This window comes from Cygnus olor, chromosome 7 (assembly GCF_009769625.2).
Source record: "Cygnus olor isolate bCygOlo1 chromosome 7, bCygOlo1.pri.v2, whole genome shotgun sequence".
NCBI classification, from domain to species: domain Eukaryota; kingdom Metazoa; phylum Chordata; class Aves; order Anseriformes; family Anatidae; genus Cygnus; species Cygnus olor.
Window position 1 is genome coordinate 19,035,370 of NC_049175.1, and position 20,818 is coordinate 19,056,187.

Genomic DNA, 20,818 nt, shown 5'->3' on the forward strand with positions numbered 1-20,818 from the left:
TTTTTAGTTGGAGGCCTGTGGCTTATAGACTGGTAATATGTGACTATTTTAGAGAAACTGAGACACGAGATTGGGAAGGTGGATTGGATGAAAGCCTCTTAATCAGATCTTTATTGATAAAGAGCAGTAAATATCTATTTTGAAAAGGGAAAAAGTCACTGAAATACTGAAGTGTCATTTGTAATTAATGTGTTTGTGCATTTATTATTTGATCCTTCATTTTCCTGCTTATGCAATGTGTTTGGTGTATTTATGTATCTGAAATAAAGTCAGTTGTCAACTCAATTTGATTGAATTTTAAACACAACAAATGTTTTAGAAGCAGTACAAATAATATTGATTCCCTTATTTGGGCTATTTTGTAAGAGACGTTTCATAATATGAGAATCCTCTTTAGAAATGTGCTTAGCAGTTTACTATTGATTTTTGTAGAGAGGGCACTCAAATATTGTGGATGCAGATTCAGCGTTTGAAGTTTGTGCTGCTGACCCCCACCCAGAAGTAGTGGTTTTTCAAACCACTTTAGAAAATGTTGCTATTTGATATTTGGTTTGCATAAATGTAGGCTTTGAGCTTCTGAGGAAAATGGGATATGAAGTGGTCATGTTGGCCTCGTCTGTGCTCCGCAGGGAGCTGTGTGTGAAATCGCTGCTGGAGCCTGCTGGGTCTGTCCGTGCCAGCTGGCCAAACAGCGCTAGGAAATGGTTCAGCTGGAGCAGTGTTTGACAACAGGAATTGTTTTTGCAGCTTCCTACGTGTTTGGATGTGTTCTTACACTATGTATTTCTAGACAAATTTCAGTATCTCTATATTCTGTTAGTTAGTCGTCATTTTATTGCCGCCAACCACCGATTTTTTCCTTACCATTAAAGGACCTCTAAAATGGTAGTTACTTCTGCTATTATTTCAGAAAGTTTGAAGTTACTTGAAATACAGACATAGAAAAGCTAACAATTGCCTAATACAAAAATCACTGAGTGCTGCTCGCTTTCTCCAACTTCAGGTTTTTCCCATTTCAGGTTCAGCCGTTAACATTTTGGCACTTAATGAGTGCAATCTGGGACTGAGGTGATCTCTGTTTCTGGCTACCTGGTACTTGAACATAATTTGATGCAAGGAATTCAAGTAGTGGTGCATAAAACATAAAGTTTGAAATGAACTATTCAAGCTGTGTCATGTACCCCTGGTTTTATTATTAACCTTTTATCACGGTTTGTGAAATGTTTGGGGTGAGGTTCCCAAAATTCATCTAATTTTGGCTTAGATGTGATGGCATGGATTGGATATGTGTGATGGACACAACACTAGGGAAGAAGCCAGCTTCACGTCCCTGTCTGCGTGACTAACCTGGCCCCTCAGCGCCAGGGCATAGCTCCTGTGACACCTCAGGGCTCCCCAGCCTCTGTGGCATTGCTCAGGAGGGACAAGGAACAGTGCTGGGAGGCAAAGCTCAAGGGGCTGTCTTTGCCAGCAGCTGCTGCTGGAGAACTCTGCTTGGGAAATATGTCCTTCTTCCCTGAAGAAAGGCCTGTCTGGTGGCCAGTAGTGGCTCTCCTCTCCATTCCTGCAGCAGACAAGGGAGCTCTGGAGCGCTGGTGGTTGGATTCAGTCAAGGCTGCGCGCTGCTGGCACAGGCCCTGCCATGGAAGCCGTTCACTAACGGCTAGAAAAAGGAGCAAATCAGTTTAATTATCAAAAATGAAACGCGTTTACCATCATTTACGTTTTTAGAGCTCTAAGTGAGACGTGGTTTCTTTGTGTGAGGGTGAAGTGCATGGTCTGGAGTGTGAGAGGATTGAAGGAACTGCCTCAGCTGTGAGGAAGCGCAGGAAAGCCTCTGCTGGATGATGCAGGCAAGGTAGGTTGGCCCTAAAGCTGGACTTAACAGAGTATGGGATACAAATATTTTTGAGGTGGAAAAGGAAATGTGGAACAGATATCATGTACTTTTATGTCTGTGGAGAGAAATGGGGGAATAGAGAGCAGAAGCAACCCAGAGTCCGGAGAGATGTATGCGTTTTGAAAAGGAGGCCTGATTTTGAGAGAGTACCTGATCTACAGAAGGGTCTCTGAACACTGAAGTGACCACATGTATTTAAGTCTGTTCAGACATAAAATTGGTTAGTTTTCTCCATTTTCAATTCCTGCACTCAGTCACTATTAATCTGGGACACAAAGCACCTGGAGATTCTTGGGATTTTTTATGTTACATCTGTAGATGGTGGTTGTAGGAAAGCTCCCCGTACGCTGAGGTGATAGGATTACTTGTCTGTTCAAAACAGAACTAGGATCTGAGGGAGACATCCGTTCTGGGGACTAAAATCAGATTATCAATCTTGTTTTGTGAGTGGCTCTTTCAAAAAGTGGTAGGTCCTTGGGATGTTCTTTTTTTGGTAATCTGTTGATCTTTTTTGTCAACGGGAAAGGCTTTGCTTAGAGCCTCTTATTGTGCTCACATCCTTCTCAAATACAAATTTTGTATTTTATAGCAAAGCCAGTGCTTGTTCTAATTTTAACGGTTCCTTTATAACCTTCCTTATATTCCTTACTTTTCTATAGATGAGATATGGGGTTGCTGTGCAGGTTTGAATTGAAATTTGGTATGGAGTGCTAGTGCTGCTGTGTAAACCTGTAGTGTTTAGGTGGTAACCAGCTAACTGGGGCTCCAAGGGGTTTTTGTAATGCAGAAATAAGTTCAGTTTGTTGCAACTGCATTCAGTTAGGTGATCATTTTGTGGAAACTGTAATAAGGTTTGTACTAGCTAAGAAGAGGCTGCTAGAAAAAGGGGCAGTTTGTTTCCCTGCACATCCTCACATTGTTGTTAGATTCTTCAGATTACAGGTATAATATTCAGATGAGATGACAGAAATACACGAAGAAAATGAGCAGAAAAAAAACTACTAGAAAAAGCTATCATGTCACAGGGGCAGTATGAAGTTACAGCCACTGTATGAACTTGTAAACTGCAACATTATATCACTGGAAAGATTGCATCGGTAGTAATGGTTTCCATGCCGTGTTAATTTAGGATACTGCATAGTTCTTTAACATAAAATGTACCAAGAATAGAGCTAGTTCAACAGAGAGTGATCTAAGTCTTCACAAGATCTGCCAGTCTGGCAATGATGTTTGCTGAACCACTGAGGTAATTCATTGGTGTAAGCACCCCATATTAAAGTCTCTTAAGTTTCATTTATCTCATGCTCAATAGTTTGTTTTTTTTGTGTTAAAGCCACATTTATTTTTCTCACAAAACCTGTCATTTTCTTTTCCGGAATTATTATCCTTAGTGGAGAAAGATACCTATTTGTAGTTAAATATTCAACAGGCTCCTGGAAATCAGAAAAAAATGGCTTTGAATTCTCTTTAGAAATTAGGAAACCAAACCAGTCCTACACTTAAAAAAAAAAAAAAAAAAAAAAAAATCAAATCTCTTGTCTTTGGGCAAACTGAAGTGACTTCTTCTCTGTTTGAACTTGAATGCGGTAGGCAAGTCTAAAAGTGCTCTTGTTACAATTATGCGCATTTCCCCTGCCTCAGTACTTTTGCTCTGGATGACCAATGAGATCTGGTGTCTTATCTTTGCTTTACTGAAGCTGTAACTAATTAAATTTGACTTTCTGATGGCCAAAAGATCTGGTAAAGTAAAATTTTGTGGTAAGAAATGCACCTGCACTGTATTTCTGACCTATGGTACGTAAGAATAACTCCCATATATATATGGTTGTGTTTAATAGTTGCCTGTAAAAAGTAGCTTCAGAGATCAAGGTGGAGACTCGAAATTTTGTGATATGGCACTCCTCCTGTGAGTGGCAGAAGCTAAAAAGAGGACTTCTATAACGCAGATTTACATTAGATTTAAGTATAACACTTCCATATCAATTATGCACAGTCTAGGGACCTCATTAAACATGTGTTAACATTAGGAGTAGTTTAGAGAGTCGTGTGGAAGTTGTTCAAGTTAAAACCATCTGATACGTGAAGACATAATTTGAAAGCTATGCAGAATTTTAAGAAAATTAATCCTTTAGCCAATAATGGGAATATTTCATTTTAGAGTAAGCTTCAGATCTTTCAGAATTTCTTCAGCATTTGTGATGGTCTACTGATATCTTACTGCAGTGTTCACCCAGCTAATGTTAACTCCCTTTTCCAAATCCCTTGTCTGTATTATCGTTTAACAGAGCTTGAAGTACTGCGGAGTATAGCTGTTGGTTTCAAGGGCAGTATGAAAAAAGAAAATGTCCTTAAAACCCTGGTTACTTATGTGAATAAATAAGTGAGTTTTGAAGTTACCTTTAAGAAACAGAATGCTTTTGTTCTTTCGTTTCCTAAATTTGACCATTTGAAGCATTTGTTTTATTAACTCTCCGAAAACCAGGCTCCATTTACAGTACCCCCATTTAGCAGATGTCCAGGAGCCTTTAAATGCGACAGCTGAAAATTAGACAAGCATGCACAAACACAGGATGCATACAAATTAGCTATGTGTGAACTGTATTTTCACAAAGAAATTAAATAAACTTAGTTAATGCAAGAGCTTGACATACACTGTGCATTTGTTTTGCTTTCAGTAGCAATCTAGCATATACTTGAAATACTGTTGGCTTTCATTATATATTTCTCTAGGTCAACCATAGATTCCTACAGAATTTTTCATTTCTGTGGTGTTAGATCCCTTTATTTTAATTGGAATTTTCTAAATGAAGTTATTGAATTATCACTGATACCTAGCATATATTATTGTGATGATAATTTATGTAATTGTTTTATTTTAGAATTGCCTTTTACCAGTTCTGCATTTCTAACTGTCATGATCTTCGTTCTGTCACCCTACATATGTGATCAGCTTCTGAAGTAATGTCTCCTTAATTGTAAATCAGTTTTTCGCAGGATGCCCCCATCTTCAGTATGGGGATCACTGTCTTAACTGGTTTTTGTGTTGTACTTAAGATACGTCTTGCCCCACGGAATGGGGGACAAGATGAGATTCCTTATTTTCCTCAAAGTCCATTCATGCTTGCTCTTAGCAAAGGATTGCTCAGAAAACATGAATGTGAAATGTGAAAACAAAGTCTGATTCCAGGCAAAACTTGTAACTAATGATGGTTGTTCTTTTCTATGATTTTTCTCATTTCAGGTATTTTATTATATTTCAAGGTATTAGGGTATGAAAATATCCTTTCAGCCATACTCCTTCACCACAGCAGGAACCAAATGAATACACACAATTCCTTTCATAACAGGATACTGAGAATAAGGCATTGTGTGCTGTAGCCTGTGCAGCCAAATGCAGCATGGGATGAATCCTGAATTTTCATTTTGTGTCGTATAGCAAAGGTATAAAACAGGAATTAACAAGCAGTCTTAGAGACTTAGCTGTACAGAGCGTACAGCTGTACATCTTCACTCTTTAAACTGACAATATTAAGTCTATGTATTTGTCCCTAGTAGGAAAATTATCTCTTGGGTTCCATTTCCCTGTCTCAGAGGAAGCAACATCTCTAAAATGTATGCTTTTTGTCAGTTTATAAGGCAACCTTTGAAGCTTTCCTGTTAGCTGTTACTATCTCTGCTGAGAGAAAAGTGCAGAAGAGGTCATAAAATATTTCATGCTCTTACATAAACTGAGAGATTCTTTCTTCCATAAAACCTGTTCCATTTCTTTTCCTCTGTATGCCTGGAATGCATGTATTCAGGTCACTGCGTGATGGAAGTCTTATTACACGTGTTGTTTTTAAAGTGATGTCTGATTAAAAAAGCAAGAGTTGGCATCTAGTTGACAGGAAGGCTAGCAAGTATGATAGCCAAGAAAATATTATTTGATGATGGTGTGGCACTGAATTGAAATACTCAGATGTCTAGTTGAAAGCACACAGTCTTCAAATTAAATTCTAATTGCAGATATGTAAACTTGCTGCAGTTAACTCAGGGATACAGATAACCAAATGTTACGTCACTCAAATCCAGCCTTAACAACTGGATAATAGGCCCAGGTCTGATAACCTTGTTGGTACCATGAGCTTCACGTAGCCATAAACCTCAGCTGAGCTGCAGCTCAACTAAATTTAATTTACAGCGTGGAAGTGTGCTGTGCAGAGTTAGCACTGCTACGCTGCAGGCCCCTTTATAGCAGTGCCCTGTGGTACATAGATCGTAGCTTTAAAAAGCATCAAATAAAGTGGGGCCTGGCATAAGCATCGTGTCCTCTCTCTCTGCCTTCTAAAAAAGAAGCCAATTTATGCATTCTCATAGGCAGATCTATTGAATATGCTCCTGTGTTTATATAATTTTGCATTGTGGGATTTTGTTTATATCTAAGTCCCTCTGGCCATTATTAAGGTTTTTAATGCACCTGCAGTGAGACTTTTTAAGCAAAAGCCGTGGGAGCATAGGATTACCTCTCTTTCCCACCCCACCCTTCTGTCCCCAAATCCTCTGTTTGTCTGACATATTTGGGCTGTACTGGAAATACATTTTAACATACACTGTCCATATGCTGTTCTGTGTCGTGACTAATAAATGGAATGCTTTCTGTCTGAAACATGAAGTTTGATATCAGTATTCAAATACAGCAGTATATGTTATATTAAAGAGATCTTGAAGTCAGCAAGTTTGTATAGAACAGTGGTTGAGAAATGCCAAGGTACAGCCTTTCTTTAAACAGAAGTAAATGGCAGAAGTCTGTATATTCACATATAAACATTGCTGTACATGCTTTCTTTTATTCTGACATCTTACTGCTGTTTTCAATATGCTTCAATTAAAGCTGAGTGAAGAACTTTGGGTAATCTTGATTGTCAGTATTACTCATTTGTGGGGGAGGAGGAGAATGGGGTGTCAATGAAACGTTTTTATAAATGTCCATACTTCTTAAAGTTAGCCATAATATTTACTTTCATAGGCTTATGCTACTTGTCTTTTAAAATTTTTTAAGTTGCTATGTGTCTCTTAAATTTTGAAAGAGTTACAAGTTCAGTGGGTCCAAGTGTTTTAACACTGTCATGTCTTTACAACTTAAGCTTCATCAGGCTGCGTAACAGAAGCGATGAGCAGAAATTGTTGACCATCTTCAGTCTCCCGCAAGAAGAATGAATTCTGGTATCTGCTAGGGGAATCAAACAGATGACTATGCACAGTCTTGAGGGTCCTCCATGGGACTTTTCCTGTATGGGCATAGTATTATTTCTATTTCCAGCTTTTTTTGTTGTGCTTTCTTAAGTAAATGCTGCCTACGGTAATCTGAAGAGTTAAGAAGTTAATATATCTATCAAAACACATCCTGTAATGTCTTAGAGTTCAGCTTTGAAATATCCTTACCTTGAGTAATTTTGGGCTGCCACATACTGAAATTGGCTGATGCAAGATATATTGAAGGAAAAGCACAATAGTTGATGTGTGAGATGAAATTGAAGTGTTTTGCAGGATTCTTTCCCTGCTGACAGTGATAGCATTCTGGCAAGTTCACAGTTAATAGGACAAATGTATTATTAGTTCCCTCATTAATAATAGAAATCTGGAATCTGCATCCTGCCTTTCTTCCCATATGTGCTTCTGTAAAATTGCTAGAAAGTGGAACAAAATGTCAAATTTCAGGCAGGCAAGCTTATCTGATATAGCTTAATCATGTTTTAATGAAAGATGGTGCAGGGATGCATTGTGTAAGAATCTTGAAAGTCTGCCAGTTTCTGCATTTAGACTCACTTTAATATTTTAAGACTAAAACTTTTTGTGCTGTGGATCTTTGAAGATAGACTTCATAAGACTAGTCACCAGTAAATTAGTGGATGGGAAAGACTGAAGCCTTTTGGCTTTGTTCTTGGAGCTGTATTTGCAGAGCTGGGCAGTACCAGGCGCTTCCTGAGGTTGCCTTCTGTGCGAGGTGAGTGGGCAGGGGGCACAAAGGAGTCTGAGCTGAGGGGGAGCAAAGCACAGAGTAAAAGTAAGTTTGCTTACAAAACTGGGAGGCTTAAATTCTCCATGGTTGATGGACAGAGCTGTAGAAGTTACGAGACTTGGAGGTGGGGAGCACAGAGGAGGTGGATGTCAGGGCTGATTCAGGCTGAGGAAGCTGTAATGGCCGGATGAAATGGAGGGAAAGCGTATGTATGTTCTGAAACTTCTGTTGTCTGTGCTGATCTGAGTGCTTCCCTGTTACCTCCAAGGGACTTATTTGCATCCCCTGGTAGCACCATACAACAGGTGCAAAAAAATGGCTTTTGTGAGAGTTGACTCCATTTCTTCTCAGGTCAGGTAAGTCAATTTTATGCTAGACACACATGCATTTAAACTAAAATAATAGACACAGCAGAGGCCGATAATTTTTGATGTAGAGTGCAAAGTGTTGCAAAAGAGGGCATGATAACTGAGATGCAAGTGTGGATGCTCCTCCTCCTTCATTTAATCCCTCTTCTCTCTTGCTGTCACAGTTCTATCAATATCATTTTTCTGTCTTATCTGCAGATCTGGGGCACTTTGAATTCTTTCTCTGCTTCAGCCAACATAAGCCTGCACTATAACCTTGTGAAGTTTTGGGGAATAAACTTCCTGCAAAGTAGGAAAAGAAGCCACTGCTATGATTGTGTTTGCAAGTGCTTGAGCATATGGTTAGCTACCTGAAGATTTTTTCAGGCTTGTTACTAGGTTAACTGGGCAACAGGCTAATGCATGTGTTCAGCTGAACTGTTTGGTGTCTTTATCCTTCTCGTGTTTTCAACTGCGCTGACTGTGTATACTCCAGTGAGTAATGGGTTAGAGTAAACAGCAGGATCTTACTCCAAAGTAGACTTTTTTTTTTCTTTGCTGCACTTTGGGTTACAAGTTACTACATGTATTAGAATTTAAAAATCTAACAGTAACTTGAAATGTGGCTCCAGAGCTGCTGTATGCAGATGTATTTTGAAATGTAAAAAATGCCCAATTATATCTAGTAGAGTATTTGTTTTCTCCCGTGCTTTGACTGCTTTTGCTTGTGCATGGCATCCTGACTTGAAGTTTCTCAGGAATTCTTTAGATTTTTTATTCAGGAAACAATCCCTTCCCTGAAATAGGGGTTTACTGAAAGTGCAGAATGTGTTTGGTTGGCTTTGCTGTGTAAGAGCAGGGCTGTTTGGTTTTACTCACTGCCTCTTGTAAATAGGTCCTGCAAAAGCAGTGGTCTCAACTGCAAAACCCTTCTCCTCAGTCTTGCTCTCAGGCCATTTTCTAGGTCTTGGAAATACTGCCAAGTAGTGGTCTGAGAAACATCTGAACTTCATAGGCTGGTGGTATATGGGCCAAGGTAGCAGTGGAGTGTTTGAGGCGTGGTCCAGATAGATTAGATCCCTTATGAAATAAATACCCAGAGCTGTTGTAGTTTTTCATCAGTCAGTATAAGGGTAAGGTACATTTTAGGTTCTTTATGTTCTTCAGATGAGATGTATGGCTCTTTATTTAACAACAATTTAAAGACCCCAGTTGCAGAGGAAGCCTATGAAGCCCTAACCTTACAGTGCTTTTCTAGAAGTTTATGCTTTTTCCCATACATTTCTTACTTTGTTCTTTACTGTTTTTCATTGTTTTTGTTTGTTTGTTTTTGTTTTTTACATTTCAAGTTTTAAGTGTCGTGACTGACATCAGTTGGTTGATTTTTTTTCAACAGGGTAGAGACACAATTATATCTGAGTGCCACTGAATTATGCCCCTAAAACGTTTTATTTTTTTTTCAAGTAAACCATTAAAATTACACCATTAACAACAGTTTATAATTTGTGTGGAATTAAGATAAGAATATAATAATTCTTGGTACTAGAAAGTTTAGCAGTTGGTTATTGTTTGTTTTTTTTTTTTAACTGTAAGTCTCAAATGCCCTGAATGATAATACAGTGTATCTACAGTATTCTGCATTAGGAATATACACTGGAATTTTTTCTCTTTTAAAAGTTTTTAAGTGGCTACTTAAACACATTTTTAAATATTTGAATTTGTATGTTATCCATTGGTAAAGTCAGTGTCTTAGATGTTTCTTTATTTAGGCAGGACAGTGAAAATAAATTTTGGCTTTAACTGATTTGAAACTTGGGGAGTAAAAACGTCTTGTACGTACTCTGAGACTTTAAAACCTTCTTTAGGTTCTCTCTAGTTTTCTCTGTAGGTATGGGAAGGCAGATGAAGGAGGAAACAGTTGATTGAGAGACGTGAGCTTTCTGTTCCTCATGTGCAGCAGAGAGGGGAAATGGCAAAACCAAAGACTAAAGAATTGAGATTAAACCTAGACTGAGTGAGATGGCGGACTGGCACCTGGTTTGCTTGTGCATGCTGTAGTCCTGGCTGGACCCGTCTATTAGCCAAATATTTTGGCAAATATGGGCAGAAGCTATGATAATCTGTTCCTGCCCATGGCAGGGGTGTTGGAATTAGATGATCTTTCAGGTCCCTTCCAACCCAAACCATTCTGTGGTTCTATGATTCTAGAAAAATATTCCTAGTGCTTTCTCTCTGACCAGGAGGTAGAGTCTCTGTATTCCCTGGCAGCTTTGCTCTGGGAGAAGGCTGTAGGGTTCAGGGGGTAGTGATGAGACCTTAAAGCTTCCAGGTGTCCTCCTGTATGTGGCACAGGCATTAGATAAAGCGAAAGAGATAATTACATACAAAAACTTCGCACAAACTGCTTTTTTTAGGACTAGCATAGTTACTGTAATAGTTCAGAATGCAGGCTTGTCAATTAGGAAGCATATATTTAGTGTATGAATGATTATTTTTGCTTTTATCTCTGGAGCAGAGAAGGATAGACTAATGGGCTGTAGGCATTATCTAGGTGGCTGCGATGCTAATGTGTTCAGAAAGGAGTGAAAACATTGCTACGGAAACAGTGCACACTTTTTTTTTTAACCTTAGTAAGAATAAACAAGGATTGCTTTTATATGCTGCTATATGCTAAAACACTACTTGTAATTATAAAATCGTTAGTAAACGCAAGTTTCCCAGTGCATACTGATAAACATATTGATTGAACATGTAGCAAATGGCAAAGCTTTAAGGCAGTGAAATTTGCTTGGTTATAGTACCATGTACTGTATCCATGTAATTTTAATATAAAGGTTAATATAAAGGAATTATTTTCTAAAAGAATGATATACCTCAAGGTCCTTTCTTAACCTGTACTCGGTTTGTTTGACCCTTTGATCCTGTGAAGTTTACCAAGTTGGAATTAAACTGCACACCTGGCTTTGACTACTCTAAATATTGACATGTAAGTGGTAAGTTGTCAACGTTCATCTGAAAACTCCAAATGGAAAGGAACAGCCCTTTCTGCATTCATTTTAGAGGAATTATCCTAAGTGAAGTATTAAACTTTCATTATCTTGATGCTGATACCAAATAGCAGAGCTCTACTAAGCTGTTCCAGCTAATCGTACATTTTTTCAATGTTGCTGCATCTTAATACAGTTTCAGTGGATAAACTCAATGTTTTGGGGTTTCTTGTTTTTTTTTGTTTTCTCAGCTGACAAAGAACAGATGTAAGATCATATGAAGGGCTGTCTTTATTCCTTGTTTTCTGATTTTCAGAAATTTGCCTGGCTGATTTCATACCTTCCACAACAGATTTTCTCCCTTCGTTTTTTGTCATTATATATTTATTGGGCATCTTTGTTCCAAAGCTTTGGGAATGTGTGAGTACATCTGTGAAGAAAGTGCTGAGAAAGTGTCAGAGTCTGAAGAAGCAGTAATAAAAGGGATGGGGAAGTAAGAGGTGGGGATGGCGTTGTATGTTGCTAAGAAATTAGGCCTTTTAGCTCCTTGCAGTAAACCACCATCATTCCCATAGGCCTGGTCTTCACACTCTGGAATCCCAGCTTGCATCCATCTTTTCTTGTCCCTAGCAGCAGTTCCTGTCCAAATAAGCTTCCCCTACCAACTGGAGAAGGAAGCCTTTAACAGTACCTGCTAATGCACTGATGCAAACTGCTTTGGTATTTCATTAAGGTTTTGTGACTGAGACTCAGCTTTTAACAGTATTTAGGAAAAAGGGCTTATTTCATGGACTTTTTTTTTTCTTTTGAGATAGCTATTAAGGTAGTGTATTTTTAATTTATAGTATGTTAAATAGTTAAAACGTGTCCTTTTCTAGAATTTCAAAGTGTTTTTATTGCACCTACATATCTGAAATGAATGTAGATTAGCCAGTTGAAAGAGGAATTCAGCGAGCTTTGAAATTCTGAAGGCATTAGCCTTGTAGAACCTTTGTGATTATCTGTGAAGGCCATGTATGTGCTATCGGCATTTTCAAAGCTTGTTTAAAATGTAACAAATGTATAGTATAATGATGTGTGGAAGCAAAGAATCTGTCACTGTTTGGGGCTGATAAATAATGATAATGGAAAAATGTTGCGTAAGTTAGTAACAAAGGAAGACAGCATGCTATTGTTCTTGAAGAAATGAAGAAACTTAGAGTCAAACAAGAATTTGTACTACTAGACATCTGTTACAACTCAACTCACAACCCATGTAAAGAGAAAACTAAATGAGTACAGCTAACATCGAAGAAGCAGGAAGTGATACAGTAAAAGCAATTGTGCAATTTTAATATTTTCTCCTATGGACATGTGCATTAAGATGTTGTTTATTTTAATTCAAGGGATTTTTTTGTGTGAAATATACGTCCGTTTTTTCCTACTCCTGTTCTCTCTTCCCCTGATTATTACTTTGTTTCGTAGAAGCTTGTATGAGAGGTCTCTGACAAGGCCAGTTTTCCTTTTCTGTCCTTGATTAACTGTATGTGTTTCCACATCAGTGACAGGTGCTCTTGGCAGTTGAGACCAAGAATGTGTTCATGATTTTAATGTCTGGAAGATGTCTTCATAGTCTGTCACTCTTTGTTGCATGAGTCGTGTAACAATTTAGGTTGGAAGGGACCTCTGGAGGGCATCTGGTCCAAACCCTGCTCATTTGCAGCATGTTTGTGTAAAGGCACGGCAGCACTCGTAGAGCTCTGTGGATGACACAGCCTAATTTTTGATTTTCTGTTCACTGACATCTCAGATTTTTGCTACCAATCATTCAGTTTTGTTTTTCTTTTATTTTTTTCCCTTCTAGGTTCCTGTTTTAGGAACATACCTAAAAATAATTCTTTTCAAGCACGTGGCTTCTCATTCCAACAGACATTGAAAACAGCGTAGGTTTGCAAATGGGCCGTTTTCGAGAAGCATCTTCTGCATGTTATGAGGAATTTTTCCTTTTGTCAGATTACGTACAGTTATAAGATCTTAGTTTTTCAAATTTTATTTCTTTACAGGCCAGAAACAAAATTTGGATGAAGCAATCTGACTAAGTTGCCGTCATGAGCAGAAGCAAGCGCGACAACAATTTCTACAGTGTTGAAATTGGAGATTCTACGTTCACTGTGTTGAAACGGTATCAAAACTTGAAACCAATAGGATCAGGAGCACAGGGGATAGTATGGTAAGGTTTCTTTAAGGCGTAAATGTACTTTTAGTTTACCTTAATAGAATTTTCAGTGTCTTAACAGTTGTACGTTACGTGAAAAACAGCATTAGTAAACATTAGCTGTTTTTTCTCAACAATGGCTTTTGCTCTTGCTTTTTGACCTATGTCCCGTCTTGCTTCAGAACTGATGCCCTTCTGTGCAAATCAGTCAGCTGTGCTGAGTCCCATAAATTAATGGGGTAAAACCTGGATAAAGAAACTAATCCTAATCCTAAGCCACACTGTTTACTTATAGTGAAATAAAAGCCAGAAATGCTCTCTATATAATATTTAATGCTTCTAAATGCTTTTACTTCTCAAAATGGTTTGTTAGGGGCCAGTTTCACTTAGTTTTATAATCTATCTAGTCTCTGGTACTAATTAACGAGCACTAGTGATGCAGACTTTCAGGATAATATGTAAATACCCGGTGAAGTTCAGGAAAATTTGACTTGACAGTGTAAGTTGTTGAATGAGAGCTCTGGACTGAAGAGTGTCCGACTGACTGAATATTAGTGACAACTAGCTGCTTTAGGCACTGTTTCCTTTGCAGCAAAATTACCCCAAAGGTAAATGTTGGTTTAAGATTCTTGAGACTTTTTTTGAACGATCAAGGATAAGGTATAGATAGCATAGCAATTTGCAGACTTGCCGATTTATTGTAATTTTAAGATAGTAACTAGTGACATAAAAATACAGAAAAAATGTCAAGGAAGAGAAGGATAGGAAAAAGCATAATCCTCTCAAACAGTTTTCCCTTGATCTTGTCCTCATCAGTGTTTAGAGAATGTGTGGTACATTTGTTTTTAATTCATATTTGTGTTTTAGCTGGCATAGCAATAAAGCAGTGTTCTCAGTGGAAATGAAAACTTGAAGGCCACTAACCTAGAAAGAGCTGTTTTTGAAGTGATAACTTCTCACAGTAAGATTATTTGGTCTATAAGTAGCAGCAGCAGAAATAATAATCTGAATTTTGTACATGCGTGTGTTAATATAATGAGGCAGATTTTTGGCTGGAGTCTGTTTAGTTGCTACAGAAAAGACGGCAAAAGCTTTAGATGTTACCACTTCTCTTCTGATTCCCAGTCATATGTTACCTCCTGTTTTCCAAATTTACTGCCCTTCCCAGAGCTGAGATTCAAAAACTGACCATGTAATTACTCTAGCATCATTCTGTAATTACTGCTAGTGGTAAATGAAGCTGTTTTAGTTAAACCACTCTGATTACCCTGAAGCAGACTGGAGCACTCACGTGGTTAAATCTTGCCCACGTGTCAAGGAGATGGGGTGTAATTCTTGTGATTTATTTTTAACTGACCAAAGTTGATTTGGAGGAATATGAAGGAGATGGCCTAAAGGCTCAACCATTTCTAACAGTGAAACACGCTCTAAAGCTGCTACAGCTATATATTGAGGATGCAGAAGTTTGGCATTCTTTCCTGATCACCTCTTTGCTTCTCTTTCATAAGATATTCCTTATCTTGGGGGTAGATGGGGGAAATTCCAGGTAGTGGAAAATGTAAACCAAAGAAAGTTATCAGTATGTGTTTTTCCCTTTTCTTCCTTTTTTTCCCCTATCAATTAGAGGTTTATATGATAAAAATATCATTCAAGCCTACACACTATACAGACAACATATTTTTAGTTGTATTCAGTAAAAGCTGACCTGGTGGATGTTCTTCATTAGGTTTGTACACTGTTCTTGATAAGAGACAATAAAATGGTATTTTCCCTGCTGAAGCTTTTTTAGTAGCTGACAAATATTTCCTGAGTCTGCACAGTAGTCAGCTGCTGTATTACATCTTACAGGAAACAAAATCCCTGCCTTCCTGTCATGGAAATGTGATATATATGGGAGTTGTCCCCGGTAACAATCTTCATCAGTTAAACAGCCTGTGTTACTGAATCATATGGCAGTCTTGGCATTTGTCTGCAAACAAAATTTTATTCTTCCTTTTTATCAAGTACAAGCCAGTGACATCAAGATGTTCAGGCCTTCCTAGCATTTTTTTGTTTGCCTTATCTTGACATCGATACTCTCATTGTTATGAGGATATTAAACAGCTGCATACTGCATAATAAATGACAGCACAGGACCCATGTATAACCTACTTTTCCTCTCTCCTTTTTCCTACCTTTCAGCGTGAAGATTATACATAAAAGTGATGTGGTTTTTTTTTTGCGTTTGAAATGTTTTCAATCTTATTTAGGCAGTCTGTTCTCCAGTGCCAATGAGTGGCAAGAACTCAATACCTTTAGTCAGATATTCTAGGAAGCAGAAATCCTGCAATTTTTTTTGTGGAGATTGTCTTGTGTTAGGAGTATGAAGCTGGAAAAAACCTTTCTAAATCTTGAATTTCTCAGCACACAAGAGCACCTTATTGTAGCACACCCTGAATCTGAATAATACTGGAAGTTTGGTATATCTGCAGACATGGTAAATGGTATCTGGAAAAGGTGAGAACTGCCACAGCTAAAGGACCTTGACACTGAGATGTAATAATGTTATTTTTAATTATAGTGCAGCTTATGATGCCATCCTTGAAAGAAATGTTGCAATCAAGAAGCTAAGCCGACCATTTCAGAACCAAACCCATGCTAAAAGAGCCTACAGAGAGCTTGTTCTTATGAAGTGCGTTAATCACAAAAATGTAAGTGGAGTGTCCTGCTTTAAATGTTAAAGACTTAACTAGAAGGTTATTCTTTGTAAAGATGACTCAGAGGATGGCATTGTTTGTAGATTATAGTGGTTTTCAGAGCATGGTTGTTTCTTCATGAAAAGTACAAAAGGATCTTTCAGAAGAGTTGGTGCAGGCTGGTGTTAATACCTGCACAGTTTTAAATTCCCTCTTCAAACTCAGGAAGGGAGGCAGTGTTACATTGCTACTTTTTACAGACAGCTGTTTCTGCTGCTAAACAAGTAGGAGGAAAAAGCCAGCAACAGATTTTGGTTTTATTTTTTTGTGGTGCATGAACAAGTTAGGAATCTGGGTTGCGACAGCAGGAACTTTCTGATGTTTGCGAAGCTGTGGAATAGAGCAGATTACAAACATGGGGAGAGAATAAGTGACAAAATTATCGGAGCTGGACTACAGAAGGCTGGTATTGACCATTTTTTTCCTTCAGAGGCAGTTGTATGCCATCTTCCTCACCTTCCCTCTTAATCCCCCTTCAGCAAGTTAAAATTCCCCCGGCCTTTAGGCAAGGAGTGAGTCATAGAGGACTTACTCTTTTAGCTACTTGAGAAAATTTTGTATTCGTTTTAAGACATGCGTGGTTCATAAGTGGATTCTCTGAAGGAAGTTCTACCCAATAGCATGATTTATATGATCATCAGCTATTGCAAGCCTGTGTGACTCTTGATGAGTAGTATCTTGGCCTGTTACTGCATATCCCGTCCATTCTTAGCAACTGGAAAAATGTCATAAAACAGCTTCAATGGTCTGTTTTTTTTCTCTGGATGAATTTGTTGCTTCACCTCTGCATATGGCAAAGCAATACCTCTTTGGTAGTATTTGTCAGTATTTCATTTTATTTTTCCTCCTACATAATGATAATCTTAATCAGTTCTCTTCAAACTTAAGTTAGGGAGCAAAAGACGACTCACTGACTTGAGGTTTTAAGCTCTGGAGATCATCTTGTTAGTGCACACAACATATCTTTAGATTATGTGATTTGTGGAGGAAAAATACTTCTGATAAAATCATTAGCATCTATTACAGTGTGTTAGTCCTGGTTGAGCCACTGAGCATCTGGAGCTTCAATGAATAAATACCAGGAGGATTGCATCAGGATGCTGGGTATCAGTTTTGAAATGTTGATTTGCAACTTTGCTGTTGCTGTGGTGTGATTATACTTCCTCTCCCCCTTCCTACAGATAATCGGCCTACTGAATGTGTTCACACCGCAAAAATCCCTGGAAGAATTTCAAGACGTGTAAGTCTGATTTGATCTAAAACTGTGAATTAACTTTAAAAATATTAACATGGGAAAATAAACAGTGAAAGAATACAATAAAATGACAGCGTTATTTGATTTTTTTTTTTTTTCTTTATAAGCTACATAGTAATGGAGCTCATGGACGCAAATCTCTGCCAAGTGATTCAGATGGAGCTGGACCACGAACGAATGTCCTATCTTCTTTATCAAATGCTGTGTGGTATCAAACATCTTCACTCAGCTGGAATTATACATAGGGTAAGTGAACTTCCTGTGTTTCTTTCGTACACCTCGTTTTGCCTTGTGTATTTAAAGGAGCTAGAAAAAAATCAGAAATGGGTGCACAGAGGTCGCCATAGTTTGCCATACACAAAGGAAATGAAGCTTACTTTGTTCCACTGCAATTCTGGAATGAACCTTTTGAATGTTTTTCCTGGATTTGATAACAATCTGTACAAATAAAGATTTTATCAGTGAGTTACATTACCTCCTCAAATTCTATATCGTGTTCTAGTAGTCATGGCAGGAAAGAGTATCTGAAAGCAATTCTGCCTTTATTCTTTTGGTAACCAAACCTGAAATTCCATCTTTTGAAAGAACTGCCCAATTTATTTCAGCTCTTTTACTAGCAGAGTAACAAATGAGTATCTGAATTCTCCAAATAAACAGATCGTGATAAAGACTTGTGAGCGGAACTTTCATACACCTGTGTGTCACAAAGCATTCATTCAGGTTGCCTACAGGCAAAAATGACAACTAGTTTTCAAATGGTTTGAAATGGTCAGGACAAATGTCAAATGGTCAGGACATTCTGAATTTAAGGTTGCCTATTCAAGTTAAATGTCTTATATACATTTGTGTGTAGTGAAAAGAGTGCTTGAGATTGTCTAGCTATAACTTTTCAAATATAGTTTATATTATTCTGGGAATCTGTAAGCTTGTATTTTTAGTGTTATATTCTTCATTGTAATGTTTTATAGGGAGAATTTTTAAAAGCTTTTATCCCTGAAATGATGCAGAAGAAATAATTAAAGTTATTCATGCGTGATACTTTCAATCGGTACTATGTAGTCTCCCTTAAGGATGATGTACGCAGCAAAGTAAATCCTGAACAGCAATTCTGAATGCTGCAACAGGCATTATTACTATGCGGTGGTGCTTGCACAGTTCAGTAGTCCATCTCATCCTTGAATGGCATGCAGGCTCGATCTGGCAGAATGACACTCCCTTTCAGTCTGCTGTTTTTCACTCGAGAACTGAGACAACTGTTTGAATAACAAATAAAATTTGAATGGCCGAACACTGTTTCCTTTTGCTCAGCTAGCTCCAGTACTCATCTACTGCCTCATTCTAGTAAACAGCTCAGGGTGGGAAGGTGAAGGCTTCCTTCATGCATACGATCTGCCCTGGGACAGCTGTGTTTGAAAGAGTTGGGGGGAAGGAAGGTAGGCAGAGGCATCACCCAGCTGTTGAACCCTGCACTTCCTGGTCTGCACGTGCATATGGACCTGCTAGGGTGGGAAGTGTAAGTGTCTCTTCCTAAGGATCGTAGTGCAGGCAGGAGGTAGTTTCTAACACTTCACTTGCTGTAAGCATTTTGTGCTCCTATAAAGTAGGAATCAAAACATTGAGCCTGTAGATACCATGAATAAATGGAAATGTCTGTATATTTATGGAAAAGTAGTAGTTGTTAGGTAGAAATAAAGACAGTTTTGAGGATACATTTTTTGCTGCTGTAAATATGGGTGAAGTTTTTGGAGTGCTTCATGTTGTGCAGGAGTACAAAGTTTAAAGATAAAGTTCCAGTGAGATTGTCTATAGATACAATTGCTATGTAAATAGTATGCACGAATGCTTTTGAAGGACATGGGCAGATACATTTCACTTTGCATGTCTTCATGGTAGATTTTCATCTGACAGCGTGTTCTCAGACTTTGTTAGAAGATTCAGTGTGTTCAAGCAAAAACGTTTGCACTATTTACCTGCTGTGTATGTCACACCTTTACACTTAAAGGTGCAATGCATCAAAATTCTTTCTGTGCAACAAGTTAAACAAAACCTCGGAAGGCAAGGAGGACATGCTTGAAAAGAGACGTCTTTCATACGGAACATGTGGCTGCAGTAGTAACTCCTCATACCACTCTTCTAGGCTTTCAGTAGCACTGTCCTGAATGTCTAAAGGTAATTACCTTGTTGAAACAACCTTGTTTGGGGTTGGAACTAGATGATCTTTAAGGTCCCTTCCAACCCAAGCTGTTCTATGAGCCTATGAAAGTTGTTATTCCTTAAATATAGTCCACACTACTGTGGCTGCCATTGAAGCATTCTGGGTAGTAATCTAGTGTGCTTCTTTAGGGTCCTCTAAAGCTTGAAGCGTTTTTTGCTGTTGGTAGTTTCACACAGATTTTAACTTGGTTGTTCAGCTTCTAACATAGCTGTGATAATCTCAGTATCTCAGTAACTTTTTCAAAGCCTGCCAAATGACTGAAACTCTGATGTTCCCCATATGTGCCTGTAGCACTGGATACTATCTGCCATAGAAATAAGTGCAGTATTTTTTCATAGCAGACTAGAGGCATGGAACAAGGCAGACATCAAACACAAAGAGTTTTAGACTGTTTCACCTAGAAGTTGCAGGTGACATATTTAGCTTTCACAGAAGTGGATAACGTTTTACCCTGATAATGACTGGACTTTACATCGGCTTTGATGAACACTATGGTGTTCAAAACATTTTGCAGAGATAGAGTCTCCAGCAAGCTACAAGTACACATTCATTTATATTTTGCAGGCTGGGGAGGAGGATGAATAATCAGAGTTGCAGGGCCGTGCCTCACTGACTTGCTGAAGGACACAGAGTGTCTCATTAGTCTTGCATTGAGGCTCTGAAACGTTGTATTCTGCCTAATTTTGAGCACTTAACAAAGGTGCCTAATTATGGAAGCCCTTCACACAAATCTTTCTTAAGAAAGAGAAAGAAACTTCTCCAAAAATGATTTAACTCATGTAAACCATGAATTACTTTCCAGAGATGCCCCTCTCTCCCTGTGTGGCTAATGGGGAGACAGCCATGAATAGTTCTGATTTTTAGGCACTGATATTTTACATTTTTAAGGTTAGGTGATGTATCTTCTGCTATAGGTGCTGGATATATTTTTACAGCCTAGCTATGTTAATCACTCTCATGGGAACTTTTGAGTCCTCATTTATTTTAAACATGAAGTATTGGTTTTGCATGAATTTGAAATGCATTGTAAGTCAACAGCAGCCTCCATCATTTTGAAGGACGGGAGTTCTGTATTCAAAATTAAAACATGCTCCTAGGCTTCATGAGAACAACACAGTGTTCAGAAATTAAGGATGGACAGTACTCTCTAAGCTTTCACTTTGTTTTCATAGTGTTTTTCCTCTTGC

At 38.2% G+C, this 20,818-nt stretch overlaps 1 protein-coding gene across 3 annotated transcripts in view; it reads left to right on the forward strand.

Moving 5' to 3' along the window:
- Positions 1-20,818, forward strand: part of MAPK8 (mitogen-activated protein kinase 8) — a 46,867-nt gene that overhangs the window by 10,757 nt on the left and 15,292 nt on the right. For all 3 annotated transcript variants that reach the window (XM_040563248.1, XM_040563246.1, XM_040563247.1), the window contains exons 2-5: positions 13,275-13,441; positions 15,987-16,116; positions 17,343-17,401; positions 17,524-17,662. In XM_040563248.1, coding sequence (XP_040419182.1) covers positions 13,320-13,441; positions 15,987-16,116; positions 17,343-17,401; positions 17,524-17,662 — 450 coding nt within the window. In that variant the 5' untranslated portion in view covers positions 13,275-13,319. The remainder of the gene's footprint in view (positions 1-13,274; positions 13,442-15,986; positions 16,117-17,342; positions 17,402-17,523; positions 17,663-20,818) is intronic.